This window comes from Onychostoma macrolepis, chromosome 14 (genome assembly GCF_012432095.1).
Source record: "Onychostoma macrolepis isolate SWU-2019 chromosome 14, ASM1243209v1, whole genome shotgun sequence".
Taxonomy (NCBI): domain Eukaryota; kingdom Metazoa; phylum Chordata; class Actinopteri; order Cypriniformes; family Cyprinidae; genus Onychostoma; species Onychostoma macrolepis.
The window spans coordinates 21,788,818-21,805,389 of NC_081168.1; the positions used below are offsets into that span (position 1 = coordinate 21,788,818).

General features: G+C 36.1%; 1 protein-coding gene across 1 annotated transcript; it reads left to right on the forward strand.

Annotated features, from left to right (window-relative positions):
• The first annotated feature begins 866 nt into the window (after positions 1-866).
• enpp6 (ectonucleotide pyrophosphatase/phosphodiesterase 6) lies at positions 867-15,513 on the forward strand. Its single transcript, XM_058797059.1, is given in 9 exon segments — positions 867-3,274; positions 6,897-7,076; positions 9,243-9,354; positions 11,698-11,839; positions 11,934-12,110; positions 12,268-12,405; positions 12,896-12,996; positions 12,998-13,017; positions 14,705-15,513. Coding segments are annotated over 9 exon segments (1,314 nt in total). The 5' UTR covers positions 867-3,039; the 3' UTR covers positions 14,914-15,513.
• Positions 15,514-16,572: the final 1,059 nt, after the last annotated feature.

A 16,572-nucleotide genomic window follows, 5' to 3' on the forward strand; every position in this document is an offset into this window, starting at 1 on the left:
ACTTAAAATAATAGTGGAAACGACTTAAAATACGCCATAATGTTTGCTCATAAAAGTAAGAGTAATACATGATTTGGAACTGTAAAGGGTCTACTTTTATTTGTGTGCATTCACAATATATAAAAAAAACGTTGTGCTTTTATTAAAATAAATAGGAAAACAGGATAGGCTTGCCGTCTCCTCTTGAACAGGAGCGCTTCACAATGATGAAACTCAACGAATTGAGTCACAAATATGATAAATATATCTATAGAAAGCTTTAAATTACTACTTTAAAAAAACAAAAACTCTTTCATTATGTAATCCGTAAAGATGCATTTCTCTCTAAAGGCTCGTCCAATGAGGAGATGGCAAGTCATTTTTCATCACCATCTAAAATATAAAAATAAAGAAAAGCCTAAAACAGGCCCGATTATATTTTTTCTGATTTTTACGTTGCTCTGTCCTTAATTCCTTAACATTTAAAGGGTTTTCTGCAACATAATTTTGTCTGCATGATATGTGAATTATTCATTAGCCTATTTTTTAATCCATGCAGCAAAATGCTTTAAAAACAGCTGTAAAAATTACTTTATTGCATTCCAGATGATTTTAAAGAACTTTTCACTATACATTTCATGGGTAGCTTGAATGTAAAACATTGTCATGACTTTCGTTGTATTCCCATTTGTAAAATAGGCTACAAATTAATTGTGGTAGTCTAACCTGACTTGTTTAGGCTATAAGCAGAAATGGACTTTGGCATGCAAAAGACTGATACGTTCATTATTAATGGCATGGCTGGTTCAGTCGATAGAAATACGGCTATAATCTACTGTTGAAATGTTTGCGGGGCAAATCTCAGGTCAGTCTGAGCATTCATGGCACGCACAGTGCGTCCAGCCGTACACCTGCAGGCGCCGCTGACCACAAATGACACAAGCATGAAATGATGTCCCCGAGTAAGAACACATCCTCTGAAAGTTGAAGAACAGAAGAAAAAAAAACAGCAAGAGATAATGAGAGAGTACCAGTTCCTGCTGTAATAATGTTACACGTAAGTAACGTTAGTTACGATGACATAATATTATAAATGGTAAAATAACCAAAATTATTGTTCAATCTTACTTGTGAAAGGTAATCCCACGCGATCTGGTATCTGCGCGGTTTATTGCAACAGTAAACTGCACAAAATACGGGCATAAATTGCTCGCTCTCCGTTGACTCCGGTGCAGTGTTGCCAACTTAGCAATTTTGTTGCTAAATTTAGCAACTTTTCAGACTACCCTAGCAACTTTTTTTTCCAAAAGCACCTAGCAACAAATTTAGCAATTTTTTTAAAATTTATTTGGCAACTTTTAGCAACTTTTGATAAGTGACTCGGACAATAAAAAGACACACATTTTCCATCCTAATTACACAAAAAGAAAACCAAAGATGCCTAGCAGTACACACATCACGTGAATTGAATTAGCTGCTATTTGGATTTCTTCAATATAATAATAATAATAATAATAATAACAACTGAATAATTGTTCATTTATGATAGGCTACACTTTGTTATAGCTTGTACTTGCGATTGTTGATCAGTTAGTATGCTGTAAGAAAAATGGAAAATATAGGCTGCTAGTAATTTTCCAGGACGTTATCCATTATCCATTGTAACCCTGTAACCCGAAAACACAATGCGTAATTTAAAATGCAGGTAAAAAAGCAATACGTAAAATTCTTTCATATTAACATAGTAGATTGTGCCCTATTTTTACAGCCTTTTCTTGGAGTGTAGCATACTAACTACTAATACACTGCTTAAAGCATAATCGTTGAGAATGTCTTACTAGTTTACTAGCTATTAAAAAAAAGCAAACCTTAAATTGTAATCATTCAAAAATGTATAAGTGTTCAATAATTCAACGTTTTTTAAAATACAGTTTATATTTTAATATTATATTATGCATATTATTTTACAAACAAATCTAAATTAACATATATAAAATATATTTTTGCTGAGATTTAATGTTGTGACACAATTTTGCGCCGTGATTACGCAATGACGTCATCGCTCAATGACATCACAACGTCATTTAGCAACTTCTAGCAACAAATTGACCTTCCTTTAGCAACTTTCTCTGAAAATTAGTTGGCAACACTGCTCCGGTGCTAGCGTAGAGCGAGGAGACCCAACCAATATGGCGGCGACGCTGGATTACGTTCCAGCATGTCATGAGGCGTCTACGTATATTATGTCTATGGTTCAGGCTGAAGTCGCATTGTAAAACATCGGATATGCATCCGATTTAGGACCACATGTGAAAGTAGCCTGGGCCTGATTTGAAAAAATCGGATTTGTGCTATTCAGACTGTCATAAGAAAATCAGATATGGGTCACATTTGGGCAAAAAGTCGGATTTGGGCCACTTTAGCCTGCAGTGTGAACCTAGAACGTGACAGGACGCCACTTAACGCCAGTGGGCGTGTCTTCCCATTTGAAATACACAAAGATTAAAATAGAAACTGATTCTAATGAATCCACAAACCATAATAAAACTTATCCGGTCACATATTGTTTTTATTTTATTTTTATATTTAGGCCTATACAATTAACAAAAGCAAAAAGGCCTCTAACACTGCTCTATTCTTTTTCTATTCTATCTGTTTTCTTTTTATTTATTATATAATAAAAAAAAAAAACTTGCTAAGTGTACTGCATTAGGCTAACCAAGACGTGTTAGCATTTGCATATCATTGCTCTTTTGTTGTTTTTAATTGCTTTCATTGTCCTCATTTTTTAAGTCGCTTTGGATAAAAGCGTCTGCTAAATGACTAAATGTAAATATATACTATGTATATAATATTTATATTAAATATTAACAAACAATATATTAAAAAAAAAATGATAACCATTTTAAATGAATTAATTTATTAATGAATTAATTTAGCAGTGGTAGTGGACTCTCCCCCGCACACGCCCACTGAGACGGAGAGTTTTTCCTGAATCAGCGCGATGAGTGTTCAGCTCTCCGTCAGTCAGTTCAGTTCTGCTCTCAGTAGCGGAGCATCATGACTCGAGCCGCGCTGAACATCCTCACCGTTATTATTCTGCTTCTGTCCCGATGCTGCGATGCAAACCGCAAACTCCTGGTGTTCCTGATCGATGGCTTCCGTTATGATTACATGGACGATTTACAAAACTTGGCTGGATTTCGAGAAATCGTGGAAAACGGAGTTAAAGTGGATTACCTGACTCCAGATTTCCCCAGTCTGTCCTATCCCAACTATTACTCTCTAATGACAGGTGAGTTTTTACTAATCATGACTACTCACGACTTTTTAATATCTATATGCAATCTTAGCTGCTTTGCACTTCTTGTGTTGAACTCTTTTTGAGCACTGGTTTTCTCTGTTATGAGATAGCAATCTGGTAAAATGGAAGATGTCCAGATCTCCTGGAGATCTAAATGATTTCCATATGCATTTGAAGATTACACATGCAAACATAATCACTTTTTGTTGTTGTCTGGGACAGTTTAATAGGGCTTTACCACATAATGCATTCTTTGTGTGATATTTTGTTGCACACTTATATACAAAAATAGTTCAAAAAGAGTATAAAGGTCATTAAAAGTACTCTTACTGTAGAACAATAGAGATCTGTTGGATCTGAGATCTGCTCGTTCATTATCGTTTGAATAGGGCCATTGATCACAGGGGCCAGGCACAAATGATGAGTCCTTCATCCACAATGACAACAGAAAAACAGCTCGCTCTCATTTAGATTTATTTATCAGTATACAAGCAGAGGGAAATATCTGACAAAGTATTTTCATATTGAAAAATGATTATTTGTAGAGACATACATAATATAATAGATTTTTTTTTATGTTTAGGTGTCCATTATGCACTATTTATTTTTTTGATTCAATAAAAACAAAATATTTAAAATATTATCAAGAGTTAATGAGTATATTCATATTGAATATTTATTATTTGTAGAGACATTTTGTGTATTTTATAAAAATTGCACAAGTATTTCTGATCATGTCCACTCAGTTGACTCAGTGGAACGTGTTGCTGAATCACATGGTGATACAGTGTGTGTTGTCTGTACGCCAGACTTCAGTAACAAAGGCCATGCAGCGCTGAGCTCCAGCACACGCGCTTTGACTCGGAGTCCACCAATCACAGCGGCTCAGAGCCAATGCTTTACTGCTCTGCTGATGGCAGTTGTTTTGTTTGGGCACATTCCCCTCTTCACAAAGCTTCAGAAGACAACTGGGCTGGAGCTTTGACAAAGAAATCAAACAATGAGCGCAAAGCTGGGACACCGTGAGGGACGTCCATTGTGCAAACTGTCTTAGAATAACTGTTATTAATAACATTAAAACAAACATTACCTTTATATAATATTCAAATGCATTTATTTTTCCTTTTATTATTAATAATTATTTAGCAAGGATGCATTAAATTAATCAAAAGTGACAGTAAAACATGTATAATGTTACTCAGATATTCAACAAAAATATTAAAAACAGGAAAAAACATGTCTAACAATATGAAATGTTACTTGAGCATCAGAACAGCATGTTAGAATAATTTTTGAAGGATCATGTAAGACTGAAGACTGGCATATAATGATGCTGAAATGTCAGCTTCGCGTCATTTTAAAATATGTTAAAATGCAAAACAGTTCTTTTGAATTGTAATAATATCACAATATTTTTAATCGCATAAATGCAGCCTTCTGAAATGCTTCATAATTCATATTTAAGTATGCATGAACTACCTGAACTGAATCTGTTGAGCATCTTATAATATTTGTGATTTGTTAATGAACGTTGTAATATAAAGTAGACTGTAACATGCAGGGATGGCCAAAGGTTCTTGACACTCTAATTGTTTTATAGCAGGTTTTGTTTTATTAAAGGAGGGCATTTGTTTGTGTAATGTTTGCATTTCTTGGACGTGCTGACCCTGCTCTTTGTACTGTGCACAGTCAGCAGTTTAAATTTAAGACTACAGTTTAAAATTACACCTAAACATCAGTTAGTTTTGTCCAAGCAGTCAAGGATCATTACCATCAATATCCCAAGAACTAATCTGAAATTAAATTACATATGATTTGCATGGGCGAGTACGTTAAAATTAAATGTGCTTGCCCATGCAAAACTCGTCACTGCTATACAGTAGGTGATCTGGGTGGTGGTTGCCAAGGCCTTGCAATGCGGTTGATGGCATGTTTCTGTGTTCGCTAAATTTGGTCTCGTTTTTTTTTTAGTGTGTGTTTATCAATTTTTTGGGCTTTACAACATTCCTTAGAACAGTCATATCACACTTCTCCTTAAAGGAATAGTACAATTTTCATCCAAGATACAGATGAGTTTGTTTCTACATCAGAACACATTTGGAGATATGTGTCATTACATGACTTGCTCACTAGTGGATCCTCTGCAGTAAATGGGTGCCGTCAGAATGAGAGTCCAAACAGCTGATAAAAACATCACAATAATCCACAAGTAATCCACACGACTCCAGTGCATCAATTAATATATTGTGAAGTAAAATGTTGCATGTTTGTAAGAAACAAATCCACCATTAAGGCATTTAAACTTTATATCCATAATAACATTGCCTTCTCCAGTAATAAAGTCCATCTTTTGTCCTCTCACATCAAAATCCACCAACATATTTGTTTAGAGCTGTTCTCTCTTGTAAACAGTCTTTGATCTGTGCATATTTCTCTCTGGATTCAGACTAGATGACTTTTTCACTGAAGTAAGCAATGCTATGGATAGAGAACTCATATTTTACACAACTTTTCACTTCACAAAACGTGAACTGATGTACTGTAGTCAAGTGGATTACTTTGCGATGTTTTTATCAGCTGTTTGGACTCTCATTCTGACGGCACCCATTCACAGAGAAGACCCAATGGTGAGCAAGTCATGTAATGCAACATTTCTCCAAATCTGTTCCCATGGCCATGAAGACACAAACTCATCTACCTCTTGGATAGCCTGAGGGTGAATATATTCTGAACAAATTTTACATTTTTGGGTGAACAATTCCTTGGCTGTATGATTTGAGGAATCATTCATGTCTTTTACATAAACAGTGCAGGACGTGTTACACACTCAAATTTAATACTAAAAGGTAGAAGCAGCAACTTATTTTCAACATTGTTAATAATGAGAAATGTTTTTTGAGCAGCATATCAGCATATTAGAATGATTTCTGAAGGATCTTGTGATGCTGATGTAACATCTGCTTTGTCAAGAAAAGCATTAGATAGTCCAACTTAAACATTAAGACCTGCTCGAGTTCCTAAACTCAACATACTCACATATTTGAAAGATGATGTCTGATGAGACGATATGTTTGGCTGTTGTTGGAAGAAATGAATCTTCTGCTGTGAATGCAGCGTGTTAAAACTCATTAGGCTGCCTCATTCCAACTCCAACATCAGAAAAATCAGAGCAAACAGCTAAGGAATTCCATGTTTTTGGCCTGAGACAAAGATCGTTAACTGTTTCCAGGTGTCAGACACTCACAGAGACACTCATTTTGCTGTGACCGCTTGTTGGGAACATTGTATTGATTATTTCTTAAGCACTCTTTGGATTTGTTATTAAAATCACATCTTGAACTTACATAGAAAGTATTTTTTTCTAATGCTTTATTTGAAATATTCTTTGTTGTGTGCCTTCATCTCCATAGAGCCATTGTTGTTGCTGGCTATCCAAAGATACTGAAACATATCCAAAAGCTCTGTGAAGTCTCCAGAGCTCTAAAAGAGCAACATATGAGCAATGCAATTAAATGAATGAAGCTCTTTAATCAAATGAACCTCTGAGGCGTGCTGATTGAAATCCACCCTCATGTCTGTAAATATTCATTTTGCACTCCTCTAATTGTTCCAGGACGCCACTGCGAGGTGCACCAGATGACTGGAAATTACATGTGGGATAAAGACTCCATGAAAGAGTTCCTGATTGGAACTAATCCGGACAGCCGTTTGCCCATGTGGTGGGATGGATCAGAGCCGCTGTGGGTCACCATGCAGAAACTAGGGAAGAGAGTCTACATGTACTACTGGCCAGGTTAGTGGATGTCTGTACTGGTTTGTTATAAACGGAGTATAATGTGGGACTTGAACCTCATAAAACATATGTTTTGTAATTTTCTTAAACGGGTGAGTGGAAGTGAGGTGCTTAAACTTTAGAAAATTTTGTTTTTCAGCTTCAGAGTATATGTTATAGCTAAGATTAAGTATATGTTTTATAATTTGAATGCATACAAGCAATATCACACGAGTAGCAGTGCGATATGTATATTTGTCAGAATTCTCTGAGATAAAGGACTCAAATGCAGACATGTGACTCAAACAAATGTATTGAGTAGTAACAGAAGATCAGAGTCCTGGCAAAAATCAAAGTCCAGACAGGTGACCACACCACACAGGTGTAAACGGCTCACATCAAGCAGATGTCAGAATCCAGGCTGGCGGCCACTTTACACAACTAGGAACAGTCCAGAACAGGCATGATAAGATTCACTCCACACAGGTTACAGCAGCTCACTCAGACAGGAACAGGTTGAGCTCAAGATAACCAAGATAATCAAGATCGTGGAGATAACGGGCATCAGAAAGTTGAGCTGGGCAAACAGAAAAACAAAAAAAAACGTAAAGTCAGAATGACAAAACACACTGGCAACGAAAAAGACAAGTTGAGATGTAGAATTAGGTAAAAACAAAGTGAGAGAATGAGAAACCGCTGTGAGCGTGTGCACGACCGACCTGACAATATTGGGACGGCTGTGATACGGGCGTTGGAACGAAGCCACAGGCAGAGTGCTGTAGGTAATCCCAGCATGCCAATATACAGCCATATCTCACATCTACAAATGTCATATTGCATTTATACAACAGTTCGACGGCACGAGTAAATACATAAGAAACAACAACAAAAGAGGGTAAGACACTCCATAGCTAATTACTTTCTTCCACCATGGATTCTAATCTAAAGTTGACAGTTTCACTGGCCGAGGTGAGGCTGCTCTCAGCGGGTTCATGAGCGCTGAACGGCCGCTAACGCCATGGAGCTCACAACTCGCTCACAAAATGTCAAAGCAAATTTATTAACCAAACGACTACATTCTCGCCAATGTAAAAACAATTAAAACAACATTCCGTGACACAAAAACTATATTATTTATAAAATTGTCATGGATTTGGACATCCGCCATGACACTCACTATGAGAAATACTGCAAGCGGAGTGATACAAACAATGAAATGATTGTCATTCTGTTATCACTAGAATATTGCACTCCTTTTAGCCAATCAGATTTGAGGACCAGAAAGAACTGCTGTATAAATAAATACATATGAGGTTTTCATCCCATGTCTAAATACCCGGATTTATGTGGTTTTGGGTCCAAATGCTTGTAGAAATTGTGAAAATAAGAGATGATGGAAGTTGCTCGCTGTAGTGTTGTAGAAAGGGATCTAATGATGGCACTTCGTACATGTACTGTGCATATCTCAATCTTCGAAAACAATTCTAAGAAAAAAGTTTTTAGTAGTGTTAAAATGCAGTAAAAACTGCAATAATGTAAATATTATTACAATTTAAAATAACTGAATATACATTCTATTTATATATTTTCTATTTCTATTTGAAGATATTTTACAATGTATTTTATTCCTGTGATGTCGAGCTGAATTCTCAGCATCATTACTCCAGTCTTCAGTGTCACATGATGCTTCAGAAATTATTCTAATATGATGATATTTCTTATCAGTGTTGAAAACAGTTTTGCTGCTTCATATTTATATGTAAACTGTAATACTTTTTAAATTCAGTATTGTTGAATAGGAAGTTGACAAGCACAGCATTGTTTTGCAATAGAAATATTTTATTATATATTATAAATGTCTTCACTGACACTTTTGATTAATTTAATGCACACTTGCTGAATAAAAATATGAATTTCTTTTAAAGTTTGACTAATTCCATACGCTTTAATGGCAGTGTACAGTATAAATAAAGGGATTTTTATATCCACACAGAGCTTCCTCCCATGCCAGACTCATTTAATTAGTGTCATTTTAAAAGGACAAGCTACTCCTACTGCTACTTGACATTAAAAAAGCATGCACTATTTTCAAGTGGAGTGTTCAAGCTTTCAAAAGCCTTTTTGATCTCTCTCAAATGCATATAAATGCAGGTCACATGGTCTAAACAAGTGTTTCTGTCCATTTAGGTTGTGAAGTGACGATTCATGGAGTCAGACCTACATTCTGTGAGGAATATGTGTACAACCCTTCAGAGAAGAACCTGGTCGACTCCATGGAGAGCGCTCTAAATATGTTAAAGTAAGACTAAAAGCCCAAGAAATCATTAACACAGATAATGTTGTTGCTTTTTCTGCCTAGATGAAGCCAGTGTAAGGTCCACGCACTTGACCCAATTGGTATCCAATTGTGGATGAAGTTATTAAATTTAGGTTAAATTCAAATCTGACTCCATTTTATTATGACCTCGAATTTAGGTTGAAATGCAAATTGGTTCGCCTGTTTCTAATTATTATTATTCTGGCATTTGATTATTCTAGTTAACTCTTTACTTTATTACTTGTTCATTAGGAATCTGTGTCGCTCAGGGTGTATCACGCCGGCCTATGTACATGTACCCCACGGTCACAAACCCTCCAGTCTGATCATTAGTCAGAGGTTATGGCTAATACTATTTAATAGGTCGCCCTTGCTTGCCATTCTTTAAATAGTAGTTCTGTTTAGCCCCCTACAGTTACCCATGTACAACTTAGTTAAAGCTCAAACAATAATCAGAGGTTATGCTAGTACCATATACCTAGCCCCCGATAGTTAGTATAACTACGTACAACAACTTAATTAAAACTGAGACAGTAACCAGCAGTTATGACTGGTATTATAACTAGCCCCCCATATTTAACGCAACGGAGTACAACTTAACTAAAGTTAAGCAGTTAGTCAGAAATCTAGAATCTCACCTGATGTGTCCCATGCTCCATCTAACCTGAGATCTAGTATGCGCTTAACTCTGGACGAAGATTTGCAGAAACATACGTCTCCACTTAATTTCAGAGTAAGTCAGAATAAAATCAAATGTAACAATTTATTATCAGTCAGGTAAATATGTATTATGTCAATTACATAGCCAATTCAAAGATATCAAATCATATTAATACAAAACATTAAATTCTCAAAGATGAATCTGAATAAGATGCATACCTAACTTTTAGAAAAATACATAATATGAAGTATGTGGACACCCTTCATCCTATGGGCTCATTCCGGCTACAGAAGGCCCCGATCCTTTTGCAACATTTCCTTAAGTACTTCAGACCAAGACCAACGTCCCCCGAGATGGAGACAGGAACTAACAATTGGAATTTGCATTGATTAAGTAGAGTTATCACCTTTTCGGAGAGAAGGTAATTTGCGGGAAAGACACTGGGAACTGACCTGCCCTCTACAGTGTGCAAAATATCTCTAAACTCTTAGGATCTGTATTACCTTTTAGTTTACTTCTTGTAAGTATGAGACCATTGTACCAGACGCCCTGAGACAATTCAGATGATACCAAACATGACTGTAATATCACTTGCATTCATGTAGAACATTATATTCTACTATTGACCATTCTGAGTGAGCTGAGTGAAGGGAAGGATGTGTGAGGGGAAGGAAGGGGATGAAAAGGAACTGATGCATATGTGTGAGAGGCGTTTTCCCGCATTTTCTCAGTGGGATGTGGAAACAGATGTCTGTACACTGTGTGTGTTGTCCATCTCAGCAGTTCAAAGTGCCTGAGGTTCTGTAATTCTTACACCAGGCATGTTAATTAGCCAAAAGCCCACACAATTTAGGTCATGCTAGTTGAAAAGAAAAGAGGGAGTAAGTTATTACATTCTGATGAAAGATTTTATTTGGAATAGCATGCATTAATCAATTATTCGCAATAAAATCAAGAACAAACAGTAGAAAGTAAACAGTGTCAAATTTTATTACGTTCCTCCCCAGTCTAGGAAAACAGAATGAAATGTATTAACACAAGGAAGCAAACAGAACTTCAGCAGGGAACAAGGCCAACATACTAACTACAGAAAGAAAAAAATCTCCGTCTAACCATAAACAGGAGAAAAGTTTAAGCAAAAGAAATGGCAACCACTTCCCTACAGTTTCCAGCAGAAAACCCACCTATGAATCCTCTGCAGTGAATGGGTGCCGTCAGAATGAGAGTCCAAACAGCTGATAAAAACATTACAGTAACCCACACCAATGAAAAGTCTATCCACTGTTGTCCTCTCACATCAAAATGAAGCGATTTATTTGTTTAGAACTGTTTTTGCTGTAAACAGTGTTTGCTCTGTGCATATTTCTCTCTTGATTCAGTGGAGATGACCATTTATTTTTTTACTGGAGAAAGCAGTAATGGACTTAAAATATCTTAATGATGGATTTGCTTCTTACAAACACAGCTTTTTACGTCACAAGATTGATGGACTGGAGTCATGTGGGTTACTTGTGTATTATTGTGATGTTTTTATCAGCTGTTTGGACTCTCATTCTGACGGCACCCATTCACTGCAGAGGATCCATTGCTGAGCAAATGTTGGAATGCTAAATTTCTCCTAATCTGAAGAAGAAAAAAAAAATGTAATGATATTTTTCAAACAGAAGCGATAAAGCAGACATGGCTGGTATTTATTACGAGAAGATTGATGTGGAAGGGCATCACTTTGGGCCACATTCTCCGGAAATACAGCGCGCCATTCGCTCACTGGACCAGGCTTTCCAGACCCTCAGCCAGAAAATCAAGGTATTTTTACATGGGTGAAAGAGAGAGAGAAAGAACAATACTTGCTGTCTGTTCTACCTGGCCATCTAAAACATATAATTTTTTTTTTTGTCAGGAGAAAAATATGAGAGATATAAACGTGGTCCTGTTCTCTGATCACGGCATGACGGACCTGCAGTGGATGGAGAAAGTCATTGAACTGGACAACTACATTGACATGACGCACATCATTAAAATGATGGACAGGGGGCCGGTGGTCAATCTGTGGCCCAAACAGGACAAGTTTGAAGAGGTGGGCTAATTCATAAAATAATAGCTATACAATTAATTAATAATGGGAAATACAAAAATTTAAACTGAAGTTTAATGCCTTGTTTTTTCTTTAGGTTTTGGGATGAAATGTGAACTTCATTTGCTTAAACTTAAAATGTTTGTATGTGTTGATTCAGATCTATCAAAACCTGAGCACAGTGGACAACATGAATGTTTATAAGAAACAAGAGATCCCAGACCGCTTTCATTACAAGAACGGGAGGTTCGTCTCGACGCTGACGCTTGTTGCAGAGCCTGGATGGTTTATCACAGAGGTTAGTGAGGTTATTCTCTACACAATCTGTCCTGAATGTCCTCATGGCTGTTTATGGGGTTGTTTAATGATTGTAACAATCTAACCAGATCTAGATATAGATGTAATAGTTTTAGTTATTTAGTGTCTACCTGCCCTTATCTGCACTATTGAAACTTATAGTAGAGTATCATAAAGCAACTTTCATTCATCCTATAGCAGGGTGTGGAAATTTCCCCACATGTCCTTGTGATCCATTTAATATGTTGCTTTGTACATTCCCAATAAGAGTGCTGACAGGAATCGCTTCAGTCGTGATTCAGTCTTGCATATGAAGCCCAAAAACAACAGTCTTCCTCTTGTGTGCTTTCCTGATATAATACAGATCATCTCAGTGATGCGTCATTAGCTGACTACAAAAACATACTCCGAGGACAAAACACCAAGGCATCAGTCTGATTCCAACATTGCAGGCTAAATGCTAACCTCTGCACATCTGCTTGTCTTCACAGAATAAAGCCAAACTGCCCTTCTGGAAAAACGGCACGGAGGAGGCAGAGGGCTGGCAACATGGATGGCACGGTTATGATAATGAGTTTATGGATATGAGGGGTTCTTTTGGCACAGGGACCAGGTAAAGTTCAGCAGATCTCACCTTTACTCTGCATATATATATATATATATATATATATATATATATATATATATATATATATATATATATATATATATATATATATATATATATATATATATATATATATATATATATATATATATATATATATATATATACACACAGGGGTGCATATAGGTTTTTCAGTCTGGTTCTTATGAGAGCACCTGGAGATTTGGTTTGGCGTTCAAGCTGGGTGACCCACAGGGGCGGCACCAGAGTATTTTGAATGCAGGTGCTGAGGGGGTGCTAGATCATTGACAGGGGATCTGGGCAATTAATAGTAAATATGACGAAAATGGGTTATTATTTTTCATATGAATAATAAAATCACCCAGTCTATTTTGTAACATTTTATTACATGATTATTTGACTCGTAACTTTAACTTTTTTTTTTTTTTTTTTGGCCATTCACTCTGACGTTAATTTTGATGAATATGCGCTGTGCAGGCGCATGTGTCAACTGTTTATGAGTGTGGGAGTATTATCGAGACGTTTGCACAATCCCTTGCTTTTTTTTTTTTTTTTCCTGTGGAAAGAACCTAAAATACATAGCCGATCCGTCATCTTTGGATGCACTTTCTGCCGTCTCATGCAGTCTCCGTGAAATTCAGCACGTCACAAAACAATGAACAATCAACAATGAAATAAATATAGGCCTATAGAAAGTTTGAAATGTAGGCTATACTGTTATACGAACCAATTAAAATAAAAACAAATATTCTTTAATTATGTAGTCTGTAGGAAAAGGTGCATTTCTCTATTAATTGCACGTCCATTACTGTGGAGATGGCGAGTCAGCGTCGGCATTCAGCAACTTCATGTTTGCAGCCAATACTGAGAAAGCACTAGTTTAGTAATAAATAATAAAAAATGTCTTCTTTTTCCCAGACGCATTCATAATCATTACTTTTGCAGGTGCTTTGCAGCAAGCTTTATGCGCGCACTTGAGCGCGTAATCTGCTATAATACACAAGTATGCCTAACCTATATTAAAGGAAGGTTTAGTAGGTTATTTTAATTTAACATAAACGTGCGACTAGTTGACTAGAAGAATCTTTAGTCGGGCACAGGCCTAAGTGATCAGACTTGTGGTTTTTGCATGGTGGAAAGTTAAATGGATAAAAAAATCCCATAGAACGAACCGATCCATTTTTCAAATAAAATGCTATGACATTATGAAAAGTGCAACTGCAAATCACGTCATGTTGTACTGCTTTGCATGTTATGCATGCATAATGAGTCAAATGTTTTTTTATATTTTATTTCATCTTCTTTATTTGTGGGGGTGCTTAGGTCTTTCATGGGAGTGCTGAAGCACCTGCTAGCCCCTCCCTAGCACCGCCCATGGTGACCCATTAAATATAACTATATTAAAATGCAATTATTTTATAGTACACTTAAAAAATACAATGCATAAATAAATATTTACATGCTATTTTCTTTTCTTTTCTTTTCTTTTTATTTCAAAAATGTTTTAACTTTACATTCATCAAAGAATATCCCTAAGAAAAACTTATAAAAAAAAAAAATATATATATATCCACGAGCTAAATAAATAAAACCTACTATTCAGCATTTAAATAAAACGGCTGTAAAAAAAAAAAATTGGATTTGATTGTTTTTTATTTATTTGTTTTTTCAGACTTCAAGACAAACTTCCACGCCGGTCCCATCCGAACAGTAGATGTGTATAATGTTTTGTGCAAGACGCTGGGGATTGAACCCCTGCCCAACAATGGCTCGTGGTCTCGTGTGGAGTGTATGATGAGGAGCTCGGCTGGCGCTGTACGAGCCGCTCTGATCTACAGCTGCCTGCTGCCGCTGCTGCTGTTGCTGCTGATGCTCGTCTAGAGGATTCCCCCGCTGCATTTACTTTGTCAGACCATCTTAGACAGAAGACTGCAGGAGTGCACATATCAAACACATATTTTATGCCTTAGGGTGTGCCATGGTGTCGGATAAATGCCAAGAAAAACATTTCCAGCTTTTTGCTGCACTGCCTATTTTTGAGTTGTAAATATCATTCATTGCTGATGAAGTAGAAGAAATTGTGTTGGTGTTGGATGAACCAATTTGCACATTTTCACTGAAAGATTTATATTTTAGTAAGATATGATCTTTTATTATATCATTTTCTCCATGTTCTCAGTTTGTTTTCTGTTGTTTTGTAAATGGTCTTTGTATATCTACTCAGTCTCCATAACACAACAGTTTTTTGATTATTGTAAAATTACTTGACTAGTTGGCTAGTATCACAGCTCTGTCAAGATATATACTGTTTTGAATGTAAGGCATTATTTTATTATATTGTCATTATTTGTTTAATTTCTACTGTAGATTACATAACTATAGATTCTCCATCTCTTTAGTACAGGGTTTGCACTAATTGCTTTCTCAATAAAACAAATGTATTTCCTCAATAAAAGTAAGGTTATTTCTTCTAAACTCAAAGGTTTTTATTATTTTGTAACTACATTTGTTCATTCAGATTTACAGATTTAAATACTCGAAATAACATTGATATTGTTTATTGTAATTCATGGAGGACTTTTATTCTATATGTGCTTTTACAGCAGCGTTCGACAGCAGGAAACAAATGAGTTGACCATCTGCTGGTCTGGCTGTGAACTTCACTCATCTGACGTTTTACATTTTATTCTACTCTATACGCAATTCTATTTTCAACTCTTTGCTGATTTATGTTTATTTATAAGATGAACGTAATGACCGTTTAATGTCTTTTGTCGTTTTAGTTCAGCAAGACCTATGTAATAATGCTTTAAAATCATGAAAAGTATTTTTTAAAGACTAAACTATATGCATAAGCCAGACATAGAAATTATTTAAACTTTGACGAGTTTCAAAAAATAAAAATAAATAAATTAGACTTGTTTTTCCAGTTGACCAGGAAAAGATGAACATTAGGTGGCGCAAAAGACCATTTGTTTGCAAACTTAACCACACTACAAACAAGCAATAGTGTATATATATATATATACATACACACACACACACACGCACACATATATACATACATGCACATATATGATAGGTCTTGTGATAGGTCTTACATTTTCTAGACTCGCATTCATTATTCCCCATTTTCCCAACAAAACAAAAAGAAGCAACAGGACCCACAAAGTATGTTATATAACCAATCTGGGAGATGGATTTTTTTCAAAAGATTTAAGGCATTTCACTGTTGTTTGGACCCATTGTGTATGATTTATGGCCTACTCGAGGCTCCACAGTCGCCGTGTCGCTTTTCCTACTACGGCAAAGGCTTGTCTTATGAATATTAATCAGGTAATGCTGACGTTGCTTAGTAACCTTCCGCCACCTTCTAGTCAAGTGTTAATAATTATTCATGAGGTAAATCTCATTCGCTCATTCGCTAGTCGACTACCGCCTACGCCCCAACGTCTGATTTTCGACCAATCAATCTGGGCGATTGAGCGAACGTCACGTTGCGTAATTAATATTCATAAACAACCTCTTCTCCATAGTAGA